This window comes from Python bivittatus, unplaced genomic scaffold, assembly GCF_059951505.1.
Source record: "Python bivittatus isolate LINGU-HERP-01145 unplaced genomic scaffold, Pbiv_v1 ctg000020_np1212, whole genome shotgun sequence".
In the NCBI taxonomy this organism is placed as follows: domain Eukaryota; kingdom Metazoa; phylum Chordata; class Lepidosauria; order Squamata; family Pythonidae; genus Python; species Python bivittatus.
Window position 1 is genome coordinate 12,067,161 of NW_028277030.1, and position 17,872 is coordinate 12,085,032.

Here is a 17,872-nt window from a genome sequence, read left to right on the forward strand (position 1 = left end):
GTTTTTTGTTTTAAATCACATGTTCAAGGATTAAAACTTGAACAAGACTATTAATAAATTCTACCTGACAGCAACTAATTCATTTTTATTACTTTTTTTAGGCAATGATTGAGTGAAATATCTGAGGAAATTCCTTGTTATATGCATTAGCATATTTTCATTTCTTCATGAAGAAAAGCCTCTGAATTAAAATTAAATTCTGTCAAAAGGAGTGGGCACCTGCAAATACAGACAGAATGAGGAAATACTCTAAACTGGAAATCGTGACCATGTTCTAAATGAATAGTAAAGCCCAGCAAGCATGGATTTATCCGAACATACTTGTTGCTTAAGGTTTATTGCTGAATGATTCTGGACAAAAAAGGATCCCCAATTTAATGAAGAAGCCATCATAATTCAAGCCTTGGCACCAATAGTTGCAAATAGTTTTACACACATGGAACTGAAATTGCCATCTTTAGCTATACAATACAGAAAAGCTTCTGAGAATTACGAAGAATGCCATTTTTATTAAGGATATTAAATCAAAACAAAAGAGGTTCTTCACATACAGACTTAAAAGAAGAAGGGAAACCCTCTCCCTGTTCTTAGAACTCTTCTTCCAGCAGAGTTACAGGACTGTAAAACTTTTCTGTTAGCAACTGGATGCTTTTATGTTCCATGATCAATTTTTACAGAAAATGCTTACTGAACATAATGGAGCTTACCAGGAAAGATATTCTATCCATGAGGATAATTTAATGTATTGATGTAAAAGAAGTACAATTATGAGAACTAAACAATATATTTCTCCCAAGTCAACCTTTTTCTGGAAAACTGGATGTCCATTGGATTAGTAAGCACAAACTATTCCCTCATATATTTAAATAAGGTAAGAACAATAATAATATATTATTTTGCCAAGTAGTACAAAGTCCACTGTCATGCTAGAAAATGGTACCAAGAAAGAAATAAAATATTGAGCATGTGAAGTTAAAGAACATTTCTCTCTATACAGAACACAGATGCAAGCAGTGCTAAAGGAGCTGGTTTCAATCCTTAGTATAAAATTTGTACAGCGGTGCTGTTTGCTAAAGTAGTTAGTTTAGCAGCTACCTGGTATAGTAATCTTTGGACTGGAACATTATTGCCTGAAAGAAACAAACATACTATTTCAATAAACTTGCTCCAGTTGTTCCTTGTTAATTTCATGAAGCAATATAACAAGTAAATTAATATGAATTAGTTTATAACAAATAAACTAATAATTATAATGCAATATATATGGATCTTATTTACTTGTATTACTAAAAGCCATCAGTATGCTGATGGGTGACCAAATCATTGTTAAACACATATGTTCATGTGTGCAGCACTATAAACAATGGCTGTTTCACTTTCACTAAAGTCAGACTATTCCTGGTGTGTATGCAGCATGTGATCAAGGCCAAGTAAAAAGCAATATACAGTCGATTTGCAGAGAGATTTCAACTGAACAGGTGGGACTGCTGCACATATTTCACGATGGTTCATGAAAAGTTATTCACCTGTATATTGATTATTATGTGCTATCAAGTTGCTGTCAATCTTAGTGACCACATAGATAGACCTTCTATGATCACCTGTATATATACTTCTGGAAGTTATGAATTTGGTCAGTGACCTATTAAAGAATGTGTATACTTGGCTATAATTTAATTAATTCATGTGCTAATAAATCCATGTGCTAAGTGACAAATTTATTATCATCATGCCCACATCTCAGGTGTGTGTGGCAAAGACCCCATTCCAAAAAATTGTGAGGTGACCTATCACATACAGCAGGAATCTAAAACTTCTGGGGTGGGGGGAGAAGATTATGCTGGCTATTGCCAAAATGACAGGATAAATTCTGAAGCATAAAATTCCGTACCACGACACAATAAAATCAGGGGATAGCATGGAACAAGTTAAAATTTATTGGAATTAATTGTGCCCTTACTTTGTTAATTCTTGTAAGGGAACATGTTCTTACATTAATTCAAGCAGTCCTATGTATATATACCAAGTAATACAATAGCACTTTTTTCCTGGTAAATATGCATCCTATTGTTTTTATAAGCAATATAAATATGTAAATATCCATTCTATTGTTTTATTTCAGAGTAGTACTTACCCTCTGCCTTCTACTATTAATCTGATTTTCTTTCCTAGGTTACTGAAAATTAAACACTAGTTTGTGTGCAAATCTCACTGCAACTTGACCATGATCAGTGTAACCTGGAGCTTCATCCTTATTTGGACAAAGATAGGGCTGTTGCTCAAAATGGCACCTCACTTTATCGGTGCCAAATCATGCCCTTCTGTGTGCCGCTGTGATGCAGGATTCATTTACTGCAATGATCGTGACTTGACTTCTATTCCAACTGGGATTCCAGGGGATGCTACAACTCTTTACCTTCAGAACAATCAAATTAATAATGCTGGAATTCCTTCCGAGCTAAAAACCTTAATAAAAGTAGAGAGAATTTATTTATATCACAACAGCTTGGATGAATTCCCTATCAACCTTCCAAAATACGTCAAAGAATTGCATTTGCAAGAAAATAACATAAGGACAATTACTTATGATTCACTGTCACAAATTCCTTATCTAGAAGAATTGCATTTGGATGATAATTCTGTTTCTGCTGTTAGTATTGAAGATGGAGCCTTCCGGGATAATATTTATCTCAGACTACTTTTTCTTTCTCGAAATCACCTTAGCACCATTCCCTGGGGCTTGCCTAAAACAATAGAAGAGCTGCGCTTGGATGATAATCGTATTTCCACAATTTCAGAGCTGTCCCTTCAAGATCTTACAAATTTAAAACGTCTAGTTTTAGATGGAAATCTCTTAAGCAATCATGGATTAGGAGAGAAGGTCTTCACAAATCTAGTCAATTTAACTGAACTCTCACTGGTTCGTAATTCTCTTACAGCAGCTCCAATAAATTTGCCAGGCACAAATCTGAGAAAGCTTTATCTACAAGAAAACCATATCAATCATGTACCACCTAATGCTTTTGCATATCTACGACAACTATATCGTTTAGATATGTCAAACAACAATCTCAGTAATTTACCTCAGGGTGTCTTTGATGACCTAGACAATATAACCCAGTTGTTTCTTCGCAACAATCCTTGGCGCTGTGGGTGCAAAATGAAATGGGTTCGTGATTGGCTACAGACCCTGCCTCTCAAAGTTAATGTACGTGGACTGATGTGTCAAGCACCAGAAAAAGTGCGTGGGATGGCTATCAAAGACCTCAACAAAGAGCTATTTGATTGCAAAGATGAAGATATTGTAAGCACGATCCAAATTACTGCTTCAATACCAAACACTTTATATCCTGTGCAAGGACACTGGCCCCTTTCTGTGACCAAATCTCCTGAAATAAAGACTGCTAATCCACATAAAAATTACAGAACAGCTTCCCCAGCACAGGAAATCATTACCATTGTTGTAAAATCCGTAAGCACGGAGACTATTCATATTTCTTGGAAAGTTGCACTACCCATGACTGCTCTGAGACTTAGTTGGCTCAAAATGGGTCACAGCCCAGCCTTTGGATCTATAACTGAAACCATTGTTACAGGGGACCGAAATGACTATTTGCTCACAGCACTTGAGCCAGATTCCCCATACCGTGTATGCATGGTTCCCATGGAAACCAGTAACATTTATCTATATGATGAAACTCCTGTCTGTATAGAGACTGAAACTGCTCCCCTTAGAATGTACAATCCTACAACAACCCTAAACCATGAACAAGAGAAAGAACCATATAAAAACTCTAATTTGCCCTTAGCTGCCATCATAGGGGGTGCAGTGGCACTGGTAGCTATAGCATTGCTTGCTTTAGTCTGCTGGTACGTCCACAGGAATGGTTCCTTGTTCTCAAGAAATTGTACCTATAGCAAAGGACGGCGAAGAAAAGATGACTATGCTGAGGCTGGAACTAAGAAGGACAATTCCATCCTAGAAATCAGGGAGACTTCTTTCCAGATGATCTCTCTGAACAATGAGCAAGTGTCTAAAGAGGAGTTTGTAATACATACCATATTTCCACCTAATGGGATGAGTCTGTATAAAAACAACCACAGCGAAAGCAGTAGTAACAGAAGCTACAGAGACAGTGGTATACCTGATTCAGATCACTCACATTCATGATAGTAAGAAAATGGAAGACTTGGGGTAGCTACTTTTTCTCACACAGGAAGGCAACTTTACTGGTTGCTGGCCTACTACAGAACACTGGATTAAAAGACTGTATAAGCAATGTATTGTACATTTGCCATATAATTTATATTTAAGAACTTTTTATTAAAAGTTTCAAATTTCAGGTGACTGCTGCGATTAATGTAGCAAGGATGCCTGAAAACAATTCTATATTTTAGTTTTTTTTAGTAATTTGTACTGTATTTTCCTTCCTACTATTGAAATTACAAACCATTTAACTTTTGTGTTCAACTGAGTAAGATGACTTGTTGACTGTGAAAGTGAATTTTCTTGCTGTGTTGAACAATCAGGACTTCGCTACATTTGAGATCCTTGTAAGTATAAGCACAGGCCATATTCACTTTGGTATCCGTTAAAGGTATTCAAAAATGGCTACAAAATTGATGAAAATACAATCCTGGGTATATTAAACCAACTAGCATTTAGTAAATCAAATAGCAAAGTAGTGGGCAATACCAGTTATATACTTGTAAACAATAAAATAGCTGTTGGAAACTACAACAAATAGCTGAAATCTCATAAGGCAAATGTATTCAAGCACTCTTCATTGACCCAAATAGAGATGTGCGTGAAACAAGGATTTTTTTTCCCAACCCCATAGCAAAACCACTGCATTACAGGAGGGCAGGTAGGGTGTTCTGCTAAACCATTCAAAGCCAGACAGAGTTTAACAGGATTAAAGCTTAGAACACTTAAATTGTTCTACGTTTCAGACAAATCTGGATGGGGTGAGTAGATCAAGACCGGGGCACATCACTCCTTTTCTTTTCATTCCACCCTGTCCAATATATCCCATTGGCCTGCCCACCTTCTTGATTTTCCAAGCATCTTCCCTCCCTTCCCTTAGCTGCTGCTGCCAGTGTCCCAGTGAGGCATATCCCATAATGTCTCAGCTTTCTCAGTCTTCCCCTCTTTTCCCTCCCTTCAGTTCCTTATGGACTTGGTTTCCTCACACACACACCCGACAAAACAACCCCAATTCGTTCCATGCGTGGACCAATATGCATGTTTCAGTTTGGATATGGACCACCTGAAACCGTCTCTTCCATGCACATAATGTTTTGCACATCTCTAGTCCCAACCTTGTAGTTACTAAACAAAAATGTACTTGCATCTTATTGTTAAAATAATTATTATATCTATGGAAAACAGAAAGCAAAACGTAAAAGTTTCCTAAATATGCTAAAATCAAGAAGAAAAAAAAGTTTTAAAACCAATGTATACTATAGAACTTGTATGATTGATAGACAATTATTTTAACCATGCTAAAGTGTACTGAATATGCAGTTAAATATATACAATACAGATGTGTACATATTTCAACTGCCATCAAAAATACTGCCCATTATTTTCATAGTTATCTGGAAATTACTTAATAGACATGGAAGTGAGGATACTTTCACCTTCTACTTAGCTATGATCTATTTAATATTTAATACCCAAGACATTTTGTTGCCATAACTATTTTCCCCCATTAAAAACCAAAGTGCATTTTACACCCTTTGGCCAGTCTTGTATGTGCCTTTATCAAAAAGTTAGATGTATTCCATTTTTAATTGGAAACAAAACTTTTCAAACACATACAGTTGATTATAGAAAAATATTGGTCTTAAGCTGAATAAAATTATAAAATTAGGTACAGAAAAATAAGTGCTCTTCTTATCCTCTGTGTGTGTATGTATATATATATAAAAAGTGTTACATGATGGAATACCTTCAAATTCTCCATTCTGTGCTGAACCCATCTTGAGAAAATTATGGTAACAAATCCAGATGATTGCCTGTGTCTACAGAAAAGCATAGTATTTAACAAGCATTCTTCTCCAAACAATTTATTACAGAATAGAAAGAAATGGGATATACGGATAGAATCAAGTTGAATGGGACAGGTTCAAATCCTTCCTTCTTTAATCTCATCTACTTCACTAGTAGGGCTATTATTGTAAAGCAAGAGAGAAAATTATTTTGCAGATTGGGCTGCATTTACCTTGGGGAGGGGGAGGGGGGATGATTGGCCATTTTTTTTTCTTTTCTTAAGTTGTATTAAGGCTTTTTCCAAAATAAATTTTTTTTCCTGCCAGAAACTGAACCTGCAATATTCAGTGATTTGCCACTGAATTTTGGTGTTACAAACCCAGGGGGACTCTAGGGACCCAATGTGGCCCACTTTTGTCCTAGAAGAAACATTGGATACAAATGTATTAAAATAAATTGTATTGATCTGAGCATTAATCTGAGTCTATATGTTGCTTCCTATGCTATTGAATCCCTATATGAACCAAATGTGACCCAGAAAATCTTGAACATGGGAATCTGTGCACACTATTCTCAGGGGGAATCAGCTCTCACTGACTGACTGCCCTTTACGAAAAAATAGGTGCAAGGTGTGGTCAATTATCAATGGTCTTATATTTTCCAACTCTAGTCTTTTTTTTAATTGTCTTTAACACAACAATATTAATAGTTCCTAATACATGGGCTATAATCAATTCTAAGGTTTCATTCTTTTTTCATTAATCTTTCTGGATAAGTAGCTCTGAGTGGGATGTTGAGTTATAGCTCTGCAGTAACTTCAGTCCTTCCTGGAAAGAGAGTTTAAGAAAATGATGCTGAAGATTTGAACTTCTTACATATTGGCCAGTGAAGATCCACAGACTTCTATACTGTCCCCATGCATTTCACATCTGTATATACATTCTGGAACGGTATTTGGTGTTTTAAGAAATTTAATGTCACTGCTACATAGATAACACCTAATCCTAACCCTGACTCTTTTCCATCTTATTCCAGTGAGGGTGCTGAGGTCCTGAACTATTGCCTAAATATAGTAGGACAATGAACGTGGGTTAACAAGCTGGACCTGAATTCTGGCAAATTCAGGACCTAACAGCAAAGTAGAAATGCTGTTAGTAAGTAAACCTGATCCAGAACTGGAATTCAATCTGTGTTTCTTCCTGAAAGCACACATTTTAGCAGTTCTTTTGGACCTGGGGGTGGTGCTCAGGAATACTTTATCTAACTAAGACTGGTGCATCAGCTCCATCACACAGAATGCAAATCTGGACAGGGTGATAAATGATTTAATTATATCACAACTGAATTACTGAAATGAATGTTCCATAGAGCTGCCTTTGAACATTTTTTGGAAGCTATGATTGGTCCAAAATGCTGCAGCCTATTTATTAACAGGAACAGCATATAGATAACATGTTTCTTATTGAAACAGTTGCACTGGTTTCTAGTCTCCCAAATTAATGTGCTCATCATCACCATCCTTCACGGACCTTCAAGCCATGAAATCTATTTGTTTGGGATTAGGGAAAAAACATTTCCAGAGGTTGTGTTTAGGTTCTTTTCAGACAAAAGTCTGTCTCATTTCCTATTTAACAGCCTTCTGGAAATTAGTTAAGACCTGAATTTTTAGGAAGACCTTCAATGTCCAATTCTGTTGCTATTTTTATCAAACTGTTATTTTTTTATATATTTTTCTGTTGTTGTAGTGGTTCTCTATTGTTTTGTTACTTTATACTTAATTGTTAGCCACTTAGAGCTATATCAAGAATAGGTCAAACATAACACAAATAGAATGCTAGAACTGATTAATATTTGACTAGAATCTACTTAGCTTTTAGGGACTGAAATGGTAACAAACATTGTACTTCATAATGAGTAGGGAAGAGGGTTTTTTAATCAAATGTCACATAGGAGAGAGTAATTTTGCTTCTTTGAGGAATATCCATAAATTTTATTTCAGTCATAGACCAGCATAGAACTCATAACATAACAATTACTCTAAAAACAAAAACCCATATTGATAGAATAAAATAAAGTAAATTTAAAATTATTAACATAAAATTACAGGGTACAGGAATTAAAATGCAAAAGAATCCTATAAAATTACAATTAATTTTACAATGAATAATCTAAATACTATAAATAACTAGGATAGATCACTAGAAAAGGACATAAGTAATACTAGAATTTATAAAAGACTACAAGAATGCAAAGCTATGCTAACTTATATTAAATCTAATACTTGAAGCCCTGCTAGGGTTTGTTGGGATTAAGAGAATTATGGTCCAACCAGTTATAACAAAGAGATAGCAAAATAAAACATTAAATGGTATGCATATATTCAAAAGGAGAAGAGAAAAAAGGGGGGGGGGGAGGAAGGGAAAAAAAGGAAGAGAAATATATTGAGTTATAGAAGCCTAATTAAGGTTCAGCATCACCTCACTTGGAGGAGCCATTTATGTTTAATCATAGCTCTGACACAGAACCGGGCTACATTGTCTGAAATCCTTGCCACCTGGTCAGCTAGCAAGACACTAAGGTAATCACCCTCCGCCTGCCTGGATACTGTATTATACATGGGGAAATATACATATCTCATAGATTTCTATAAAATAGGCAACACAGCAACACTTGACCCACAGTTTCAATTTCCCCCTCATCCCAAGGACAGAGCCGCAGCTCTTTTGGTATGTTATAGAACCTTCCCCCCAAGACAGCGGAGAGGAGGACATTACAGCGAGCCAGAATAAAAGTTCTTCTGGTATTTGGGGGGATAATACTGCAGAGGTAATGTGCAGGGGCAACACTTTTTTGTGGGTTCGCTGAATATATGGTGGAGCCTGGCTAAGATCATTGTGCAGGGCCATATCTCTGGCATGTTGCTTGAAAGATGCTTTGGCCTGATCAAATCCCATTGGAATCAATACATCGGGGGAGAATCCACAATGGCTTAGAGTGGCACCAAGTAATTTTCGCCAAGAAGTCTAGAATTTGTCTTGAAGAGTCAAAGAAGCCAGACAACCTGGGCTGAAAATTAATTTGAATCAGTAACTAACATGCTATTTGGGCATGAGTTTTAATTGGAACCATTCCAGCTTCAGCATGAAGGGCTGAGTTAGGAACACAATGAGGAACCAAAAACAGGTTCTCTAGGAAGCTTGATTGTACAGCTTCTAATGGTTCTGGGTTCTTACATGCACTATTTGGAAGCTGTAGGACAGCTGTGATATTACTTTGGCCTCAAATACTTTTTGCCCACCAGGTATATAATTACCCCCTATCATGAGGAAAAAAAATATCAGTATGGCTGCTACGCTTCTTCTGACCGTCTCTTTTAGGGACTGAATTTGGGGCCTCCATGAGCTGGTGGCATGAAAAACAATTCCAAGGTATTTGAAGGCCTGAACTTGTTCAATATCATTCCCATTTATTTGCCACCTATGACTGTGTGTAGAAGCCTTCTTTGAAAAGATTGTAATTTTTGTTTTTTCATAATTATTAAATTGTTGTCTGTGCAGTAGGAGGCAATTGATTTTAGGGCTCTCCTCAAACTGATGGGTGAAGTAGAAATGATGCTTATATCATCTGCATACAAAAGAATTGCAATAGATCTACCAGCCAGGTTTAGAGGATGATGTTCTAATTTTATGAGTCTTGCCACTATATCATTAATATAGAAATTAAATAATAAGGGGGCTAGAATACAACCTTGCTTTACACCATTATAAATAGGCACCAGGTCAGAAAGATGTTCTTGGTTGTTAAGTCTTATTTGGATGTAAGTACTGTCATGCAAAATTTTAGTGAGTGCTAAGAAGCGTCTATCAATAGAAACTCTCCAGTTTTGATCACAGTTGTTCTCTGGAGACTCAGTCAAAGCCTGTTTTAAAATCAGTAAAAGGTTCATACAAAGCCCCCCAGGGGGGAATATATATTTCTCAATTAGATGTTGTAGGACCAAGCACTGGTCCATGGTTGATCTCCTTATCCTGAATCCAGCTTGCTCTTCTGCAAGAATGGTCTCCTTTTGAACCAGTCCATTAATTTCCAGTAAAGTATAGAGCTTACTAATAATGCTTAATAGGCTAATTGGGCATAATTGGATGGATCGGACCTCTCCCCCTCTTTAAATATAGAGACAATAATAGAGATGTTCTATTTAGGGGGCATTTTTAATGTACAATTTATAGCTGTAAACAAAACTGCTAGAATTCATGCCCACCAGTCAGTGCTTAATTTAATCAGCTTTGGTGGAATGATGTCTCTCCTGGGGGCTTTGCCAATTTTCAGTTGTACAATTAATTTGGAGATTTCATTTGGAGTGACAGGAGGCCAATATGATAGGTTCTCCTGAACCTCTTTGGTGATTACAATATGTATTTGGAGTTACAACTTCCAGAAGCATAAAGTAATTGATAATAAACTTCCCATGTGGAAGCTGTAATTGGAACCTGTAATTTAGGACTAGTTTTTCTCATATGGTCAGAGATGATATACCAAAACATGGTATTATCCCCGATCTTGGAGGCTTGAATCATTTTTTTTCCCAGAGAGATTTCTGTGTATCTTTTTTTCCCTTTTCAGTTTTATACTCCCTTTTTTGCTTCTGAAGAGATTTCAGGAATTGCAGATAGCCTTTACTCTTATATAATTTAAGACATTCAATTAGGAAGTACTTAGCTTTTGCACATTCCTCATCAAACCAGGGTTGGGCTCTTCTTTTACTTATTCCCTGTTTAGTTTTACTGGCTAGTAGATCTTTGAATATAGTGGTTAGGCTATGGTACAAATTATAGATCCTTTCCGGGGATGTTCCATTAACCAAGTAAATATATAAACTACGAACCTTAAAAGATTTATATACAAGCTGTATTGTTCTGTCCATCTCTTCTGTCCATTTACATGAATATAACTTGCAGTTTGATGGGAGTTCTGAGTAGTAACATTTTTTGTATTTGTATATCTTCCGTTTAAAGCTAGACAGAGGTTTAGAGGAAAGTGATCACTGCTCAGGGATATCCTCACATTAAAATTAGAGATATTTGTCCCCCTTGGGAGACTATGAAGTAATCAAATACACTTGCTCCAAGGGGACCCCAATAAATGAAATATTCAAAAGTACTGCTCTCCCAACTACCATTTAAGATTAGCAGGTCTAAATTATTAACCATCTGGGTTAGACACCATCCTGCGTAATTTACTCCTCTATCTCTAGAGTTGTACATTAATGGGGGAACTGGCTCTGTCTTTCTGAGAAATAAATACATTTCTTGTTACATATATATTTCATGACCCACAAGGATCAAGCTGTGGTTCCTATGGATCCGAGTTTATTGTAGGAATCATATTGAAACCCTGAAGCAAAGATTAGCCTACAGTTTCTGAAAAAAATCTAAGTCTGAACATTAAATTTTCTCCCTATATACCAATTTATTTTGGATGATAGTAGGAGTACTTTTATGCATCCGTTAAATTCTCATTTCAATTTTCAGACAAATAAAATCAACTTTGGTGAATTATTACATTTTATAAGGATGAACTGCACTTTCATGCCTTGAAAAACTGTACTGACCATGCCTCAGTGGACCATTAAAAGTGGCAAATTATGACCTGTTATAAAGTTGTTTTCACATAACCCATTCACCATAAATCAGTAAAACTAACCATTCAGTATTGGCGTGCTATTACCTTTATCACATCTCTTAACAGTCTCTAATAAAAATGCTCAATGATATATAAGAATTAAAAAGTAAAATTCACATATCATGGGATATCTGTCTGTCTGTCTGTCTATCTTTTACTTTTTGCTAAGATCAGCTGCCTTCTCTCGGATAATTCAGGATGCATATCAATGAATTATATGCATCGTAATGCCATGAACCTCATATTTATTTCACTGTTTTGAATGAAAAGAAGTATAGCCAACATTAATTCCCTTTGCTGCTTAATTCTATTGTGGCCAGCAGCGGTCGCAAGGGAGTCAGCTCATCCGGGCTTTCTTCCACCGATGATCTTTTTCACCCGTCACATTAGTCATGTCCAGTGTCTGGCGTTTGTTCTTTCCACCGATTGGGTCCAGCACCGGTTCCAGCTTCCCCGCGCAGGTGCCATCGGTTCCTCCCACTGAAATGGGAGTACCTATTTATCTACTCGCAGATGGAATTGCTTTCGAACTGCTAGGTTGGCAGAAGCTGGGACAAATGACAGGAGCCCACCCCATCACACAGAGCAGGCTCAAACTGCTGGAGTGCCAACCATTTCTGGCCGGCAAGCTCCAGCATCATTAAGCCCCTGTGGCCCTATAGCAATTGGGCTCAACCTTAACTTGTTTCATCCCATCAAAACCCTCTCCCTAAGCACTGAGTTCTGGACTTCCACAGCATCTCTGCCTTGCCCTACATTAGCAATAGAAAATATTCAGATGAGCCACCCCCAGAACCTGATTGATCCAGACGGTTTCTGGTACACTTTGGGAATTTTCCAGTGATATATATGGCAGTTCTGCTGAATGTCCAGTTGACCTCTGAAAAACAAGAGGTTGGCAGAGTACCAGTCAAGATTGCTCCTAAGTAGCTTCTTCACATCTGCTGATCCTCATTCCTTGGTTTTTTGAAAAGCTCAAGAAATGAAATGGGTAAAGAGATGTCTAATGCAATGTTGACAGAAGACAAGAAGCAAATAGAACCAGACAGCTCAACTTCAAGCCTCCTCTGTGGCAATAAGGATGGTGAAAAATTACACCCTTATTCCATCTGCAGAATGTCAGCCAGCTAGGGATCAAGCCATATTTGTATCTGCTCCAAAATTTAAATTCTAAATCTCTTTCTCCCACTCTCACATTGCAACAGACTTCTCGCTGTTCATTTTTCAGCCTCAGTTGAAAGCCTCAGTTGGTAGGCATCTGCACAGTGTTTTGATAATGATCTTGTCTGGTTTCAGGCTACTTATTCTTCACCTTACCAATGTCAGCCTTCACAGCACTCGGATGTATCTGTTCCCTGACTGCCCAAGCAAACTATAAGCCATGGAAGGAAAACAACATCTATGATTTGTATCACTTGGGGGGGGGGGGCGGTTTATATTTAAAATGTGCATCCCTAGACCAAACATATCTAATTACAAACTTCTTGATTACAGCACAGTTTTTAATAGTGAAGTACTGGAAACAAGCTTAAGCTCCCATTATCAAGGTATAGTAATGATCAAGAAATGAATGTGCCAAACACAACATACTGTACCAATGAACAAAACTAACAGCATATATACTGTATACTTCTGAGAAAGGAACTCTGATTTGAAACCTTAGTTTCAGAAACACATTAATTTTGTTCACCTTGGTACAGAGGAACAATAATGCATTGACAGTGCTATTCATTCTTTTTTATAATGTTATGTCTTATTTGATATTTACAAATGCATTATACTCTGAGTATTTTTATAGAAAATTGCCTTCAGCTACCACTGCAAGTCTTTTCACCAACCATTGCAAGCTTTTTCAGTTTTCCCAAACTCCAAAGTTCCTAACTCTTACATTCCATCTTCAGGAATAAAATTCTCTGCTTCCTTGTTCCTTGATTTAATATGCAAAACTAGTAAAAGTATCTATCCTAATTCTTAAAGAATTAATGCAACTCAGTAACCTTTAAAGTGTCATTCAGCAGTGTCAACTCTTCAGTTTCATTATATTTCTGCACCCTGCCTCAAAGAAAATTGTTTACACACAACTATATTTGGCATGTTTTACACCTATAGCAAAACAAGTCCTATAATTTAGCCACAAACGTCTGTGCCATGCTGTTTACCAAGCCTATAAACCAATATACATTTCAGTCAGGGCCCTTTAAGTCATCCAAACCTCAATAATGAAAAGCACAAAAACAAAAACCAGGGCCTCCCAGCTTTGTAAATTCTCTTTTGATGCTTTCTAATTGAGTTTCCCTTGTGTTATGTGAGTAGTTTTGGCAACGCAGATAATTATATCTTGCAGTGACAGCCAAATCTGTGGAGCAAGGGAAGGGAACTGTATATATTTTTTTTCATTAACATTTTTAAAAAGCTGACCTCCAGTGAGCGCGTCACTTCAGGTCTCTCATTCTGTAGCCGTATTCAGATGATTCAGTTCAAGGCACAGATTGTCTCCTGTTTGAGGCTGATAGGCTTCATGCAGTTAGGCTGGAAACTATGTAGAAGTTAACACAACATCTGTTACTCAGAGCCAAAGACAGTATCTGAGAATTTAAGCATTGTGTATAAGAGAAAAAGAATTAGCCACAGATCATCACAAGACTGCAAGAAGTGAAACTTGTTTAGGGCAGAACAATTATTTGTTCCTTCAAATTGTAACACTATACTATGGTTTGATTAGGCCATGAAATAATATGTTAAATTATGCATATGAAGAGATAAGAGCTTACTTTGTTCTCAAATTATAATTAAGAGAACCATACATGCACCTCTACATCTTGCTTTTTAAAATTTCATTCCTTAACAGGCATCACACATCTCCCATCAGCATTGCCACAGTGATAATATTCTGTGGTCAATTAATTTTTTATTTTATTTTACAGGCTGAAAACATGTTTCCTCTTTCTCATTGAAATACAAACTTCCAACACTGATAAAATGGATGGTTATAAAGTTTGAGTCTCTTTTAAAGTTAGAAAGGGTAAATTATATTTATAACATGAAGGTACCACTGAAGCTCACAATTTAAAAAGAATTAGGTGTCAAATAAAATCATTAGTTTAACATCCAATAATTATAAAAACATATAAGCTAACCGCATCTGATCACTGAGTGATCACATTTATTTTTAAAGTAAACAAGACTCTAATCTCTAAACATTAAATCTATTGAAATCGAGAGAAATTGTTACAAAATTCAGATTCTACCAATTCAGATGTTTGCCTATTTTGATGCAGAAACATCCTTTTTATATCATGTTTGTCTGACCCATGACCTATGTTCTCTCTAAGCACATGCTACTCCTTGAACTTGTACAGACAGTAAAAAGTCAAGTGCACACAAAACTAAGTTATTCCCAAATAATAATAATAAATTTAGGCACTATAAAACTCCAGGCTTGTGACTTATGAGCGGTCCTGCACAAGCTTGCCGCTTTGTCTTAGCTGTAGCAGCAAGGATTGCTTGGTGCCTCTATGGAGCAGGAGCTCCTGGAAGGAAGACCCTTTTGCCTGGGACAGCAGGCAGGCAATTGCAGCCAACCAGACTGTCCAACTAGAGACCCACCAGGCGCAACCCCAAAGCCTCCTGCTCTCAAAGAATCAGGCAACCTGGAAAGATACAGCAGAGTCCTGGTCAGATAGAAGAAGTGAGAGATAAGCATTATGCTCTCTACCAAGGTAGTTTGTTAAAATGAGATAGATAGATAGATAGATAGATAGATAGATAGATAGATAGATAGATAGATAGATAGATAGATAGATAGATCTTCCTGTAAAGAGAGCAACAAAGGAACATGTGGCTCAGAGATTCCACAGAGCCATCTCCGAATGGGCATAAATGCTGCTAAAAAGGAATGGTTTTATACCACCCCCAAAGGACTGCAGAGGATAATACATCTAACCTTTTTTTTTTTTTAATCCACACTCAGTCGTTACTGATTCTGCGGTGACTGCCTGGATGAGTCCCTGCAGTTTTCAAGGCAAGGTGTTTCGGAAGTGGTTTGCCAGTGCCTCCCTCCTAGAGCAGAGCCCAGCTGGTGAGTGCAGGAGGCGGGGTTTCCGCTGCTTCGCGCCTTTTTTGGGCATGCGCGGCTTCCGCATTACCAGCAACTGCTCCCATCTCCTTTGCAAGGCGCCACCAGCATTTTTCCTCCCACCAGGGTGAGAGTACCCATTTATCTACTCACATAAGTTTTCGAGCTGCTGGGTTGACAGGAGCTGGGGAGGAAGCAGGAGTTCACTCTGCTGCGCAGAGCTGGGCTCAAACTGCTGAAGTGTTGACCATTTCTGGTCGGCAACTTTCAGCATCATTAAGCCGCTGCGCCACCGCATCCCCCACATCTAACCTAGCCAAGGTGAAAGCCCAACAAAATTAGAATTGAAGAGAGATAAGACAATGGTACATGCCCATTTGGGAAAAATCCATGAAGTGTAGGGTTAGATACTATGCTCAGACTGGTTTGAAAATCATTATCCCAGATACATTGCTTAAGATGACTCCTGGCATTTTCTAATCCTAATGGATAGAGGCTTTCCAAACAGAGACCTAAGGACTGCTATGAGCTCTTGTTAGCCAGGTTGATTTAAAACAGTCTCTGAGAACCAGTAGAGCTAGACCCACAGAGGAAAAAAATCAATTTTAACCAGAAATTAAGGAGATAGAAGCTGCCTCTGGCACCCACAGAAACCAAACCTGTCTCTACCCGTAAGGCAACATTCTTGATGCATCTTGGAACAGCAAGTATAGCTCTTATAAATTTGGACTGGACAGCTTCCAGGATATTAATCTTTGTAAAAATACAAATCTGAACACAATAAAGAAGTTGGAAAACAACCTTAGCAAGAAAAAGCTTGCAAGCTGCAGGAATCAAATGTGCCCCCTTTAAATGGAAGAATCTTAAGACAGCTGTGGAGCTGTGTTGGGCCACACTTGCCCAATAAGGGAAACATGTGCTCCAAGATAAGGAAGCCTGGAACTGCACCCCAAGATATATATAAGTACAGACCTGCCTGCTCTATGGGGGTCCCATTAATTTGCCATTTTATGTGTTCTACTGTTGTGTTGTGCAAAGACTATCACTGTGGTTTTTTGATAATTTACTCACCTCTAGAATACATCCAGAGAAGGAGAGGGGAGAAAAATGAGAGAGGGAGATATCTAAATACTTCTGGTATAATGCTTGTCTTTTTTTTTTTATTTCATTACATTATCAAATCCCGCCCCCCAAAAGAAACAACTTTAAATGCTTACAAAATATTGATTGCAGTTATCACCTATCAGTGACTAGTGAGTTTATACTATAATCTGTAAATGCATGTGTGTAGAGCCAGTTTGGGTAGTGGTTAAAGGCTCCAGAATAGAAACGGGGAGAGTGTGAGTACTAGTCCTGCCTTAGACACAAAGCCAACCAAGCAACTTTGGGCTGGATACTCTCTCTCAACACTGGGAAGAAAGGCAACTTTTAAGCATGTATGTGAGATACTATTATACTTTCAGCTTCTATACTTTAAGAAATATGTCAACATTTTAATATGTTGCTATTACTTGTATTAGCAATTTACTCATATTCTCACGTTGTGGTGCACAAATTTGTACTTGATTTGAGAAAAGTGCACAAAACGATTTTATTCTGCACAAGGCATGTCAGAAATTAGAGGGAACATTGCCTATGACTCAATAACCACTTGCAACTCTTGGTCACTACATCTAGAGTCTACAAGCCCTAGAGCACAACTGAACAGTAGCTGGATGGAGAATATATTGCTAACACAGGAAAATCATTGTCTTTGGAATGAGTTTCATCTAGAAGTAAAGCATGTGTGCGTATAAACCACAGTGAGTAGGTGAGAGAGAATTTACATGTGTGTCTGTCAGAATGAGTGCAAGTGACCTAGATTACCACTGGCCCTGTCATTTGTATTGTCTCTGTGGGATTCCAGTGGAATAAATATGATTTCCTGCCCTAATAGACAATCTCCTTTCACACTTTGGCAAATTCTTATATGAACAAGATGATTTGATTTCTACATTTCCTCTACCTTCTCTCTCCTGTCCTATAATGTAAGTATCCTGGCTTGCGTATTTCAACATTTGTAAGAGAAAACGGCAACTCCAAATAATTCGAAAAGGCTCCAGCTAAACATTTGAAGTGAA

The 17,872-nt window shown here is 37.4% G+C and overlaps 2 protein-coding genes across 5 annotated transcripts in view; one reads left to right on the top strand and one right to left on the bottom strand.

Moving 5' to 3' along the window:
- MACROD2 (mono-ADP ribosylhydrolase 2) overlaps positions 1–17,872 on the bottom strand; it is a 1,000,449-nt gene that overhangs the window by 913,967 nt on the left and 68,610 nt on the right. The gene's annotated exons all lie outside the window — the stretch shown is intronic.
- FLRT3 (fibronectin leucine rich transmembrane protein 3) lies at positions 303–6,433 on the top strand. Its single transcript, XM_007423913.4, has 2 exons — positions 303–871; positions 2,173–6,433. The coding sequence occupies exon 2, from the start codon at positions 2,225–2,227 to the stop codon at positions 4,169–4,171; it is 1,947 nt and encodes a 648-aa protein (XP_007423975.1). The 5' UTR covers positions 303–871; positions 2,173–2,224; the 3' UTR covers positions 4,172–6,433.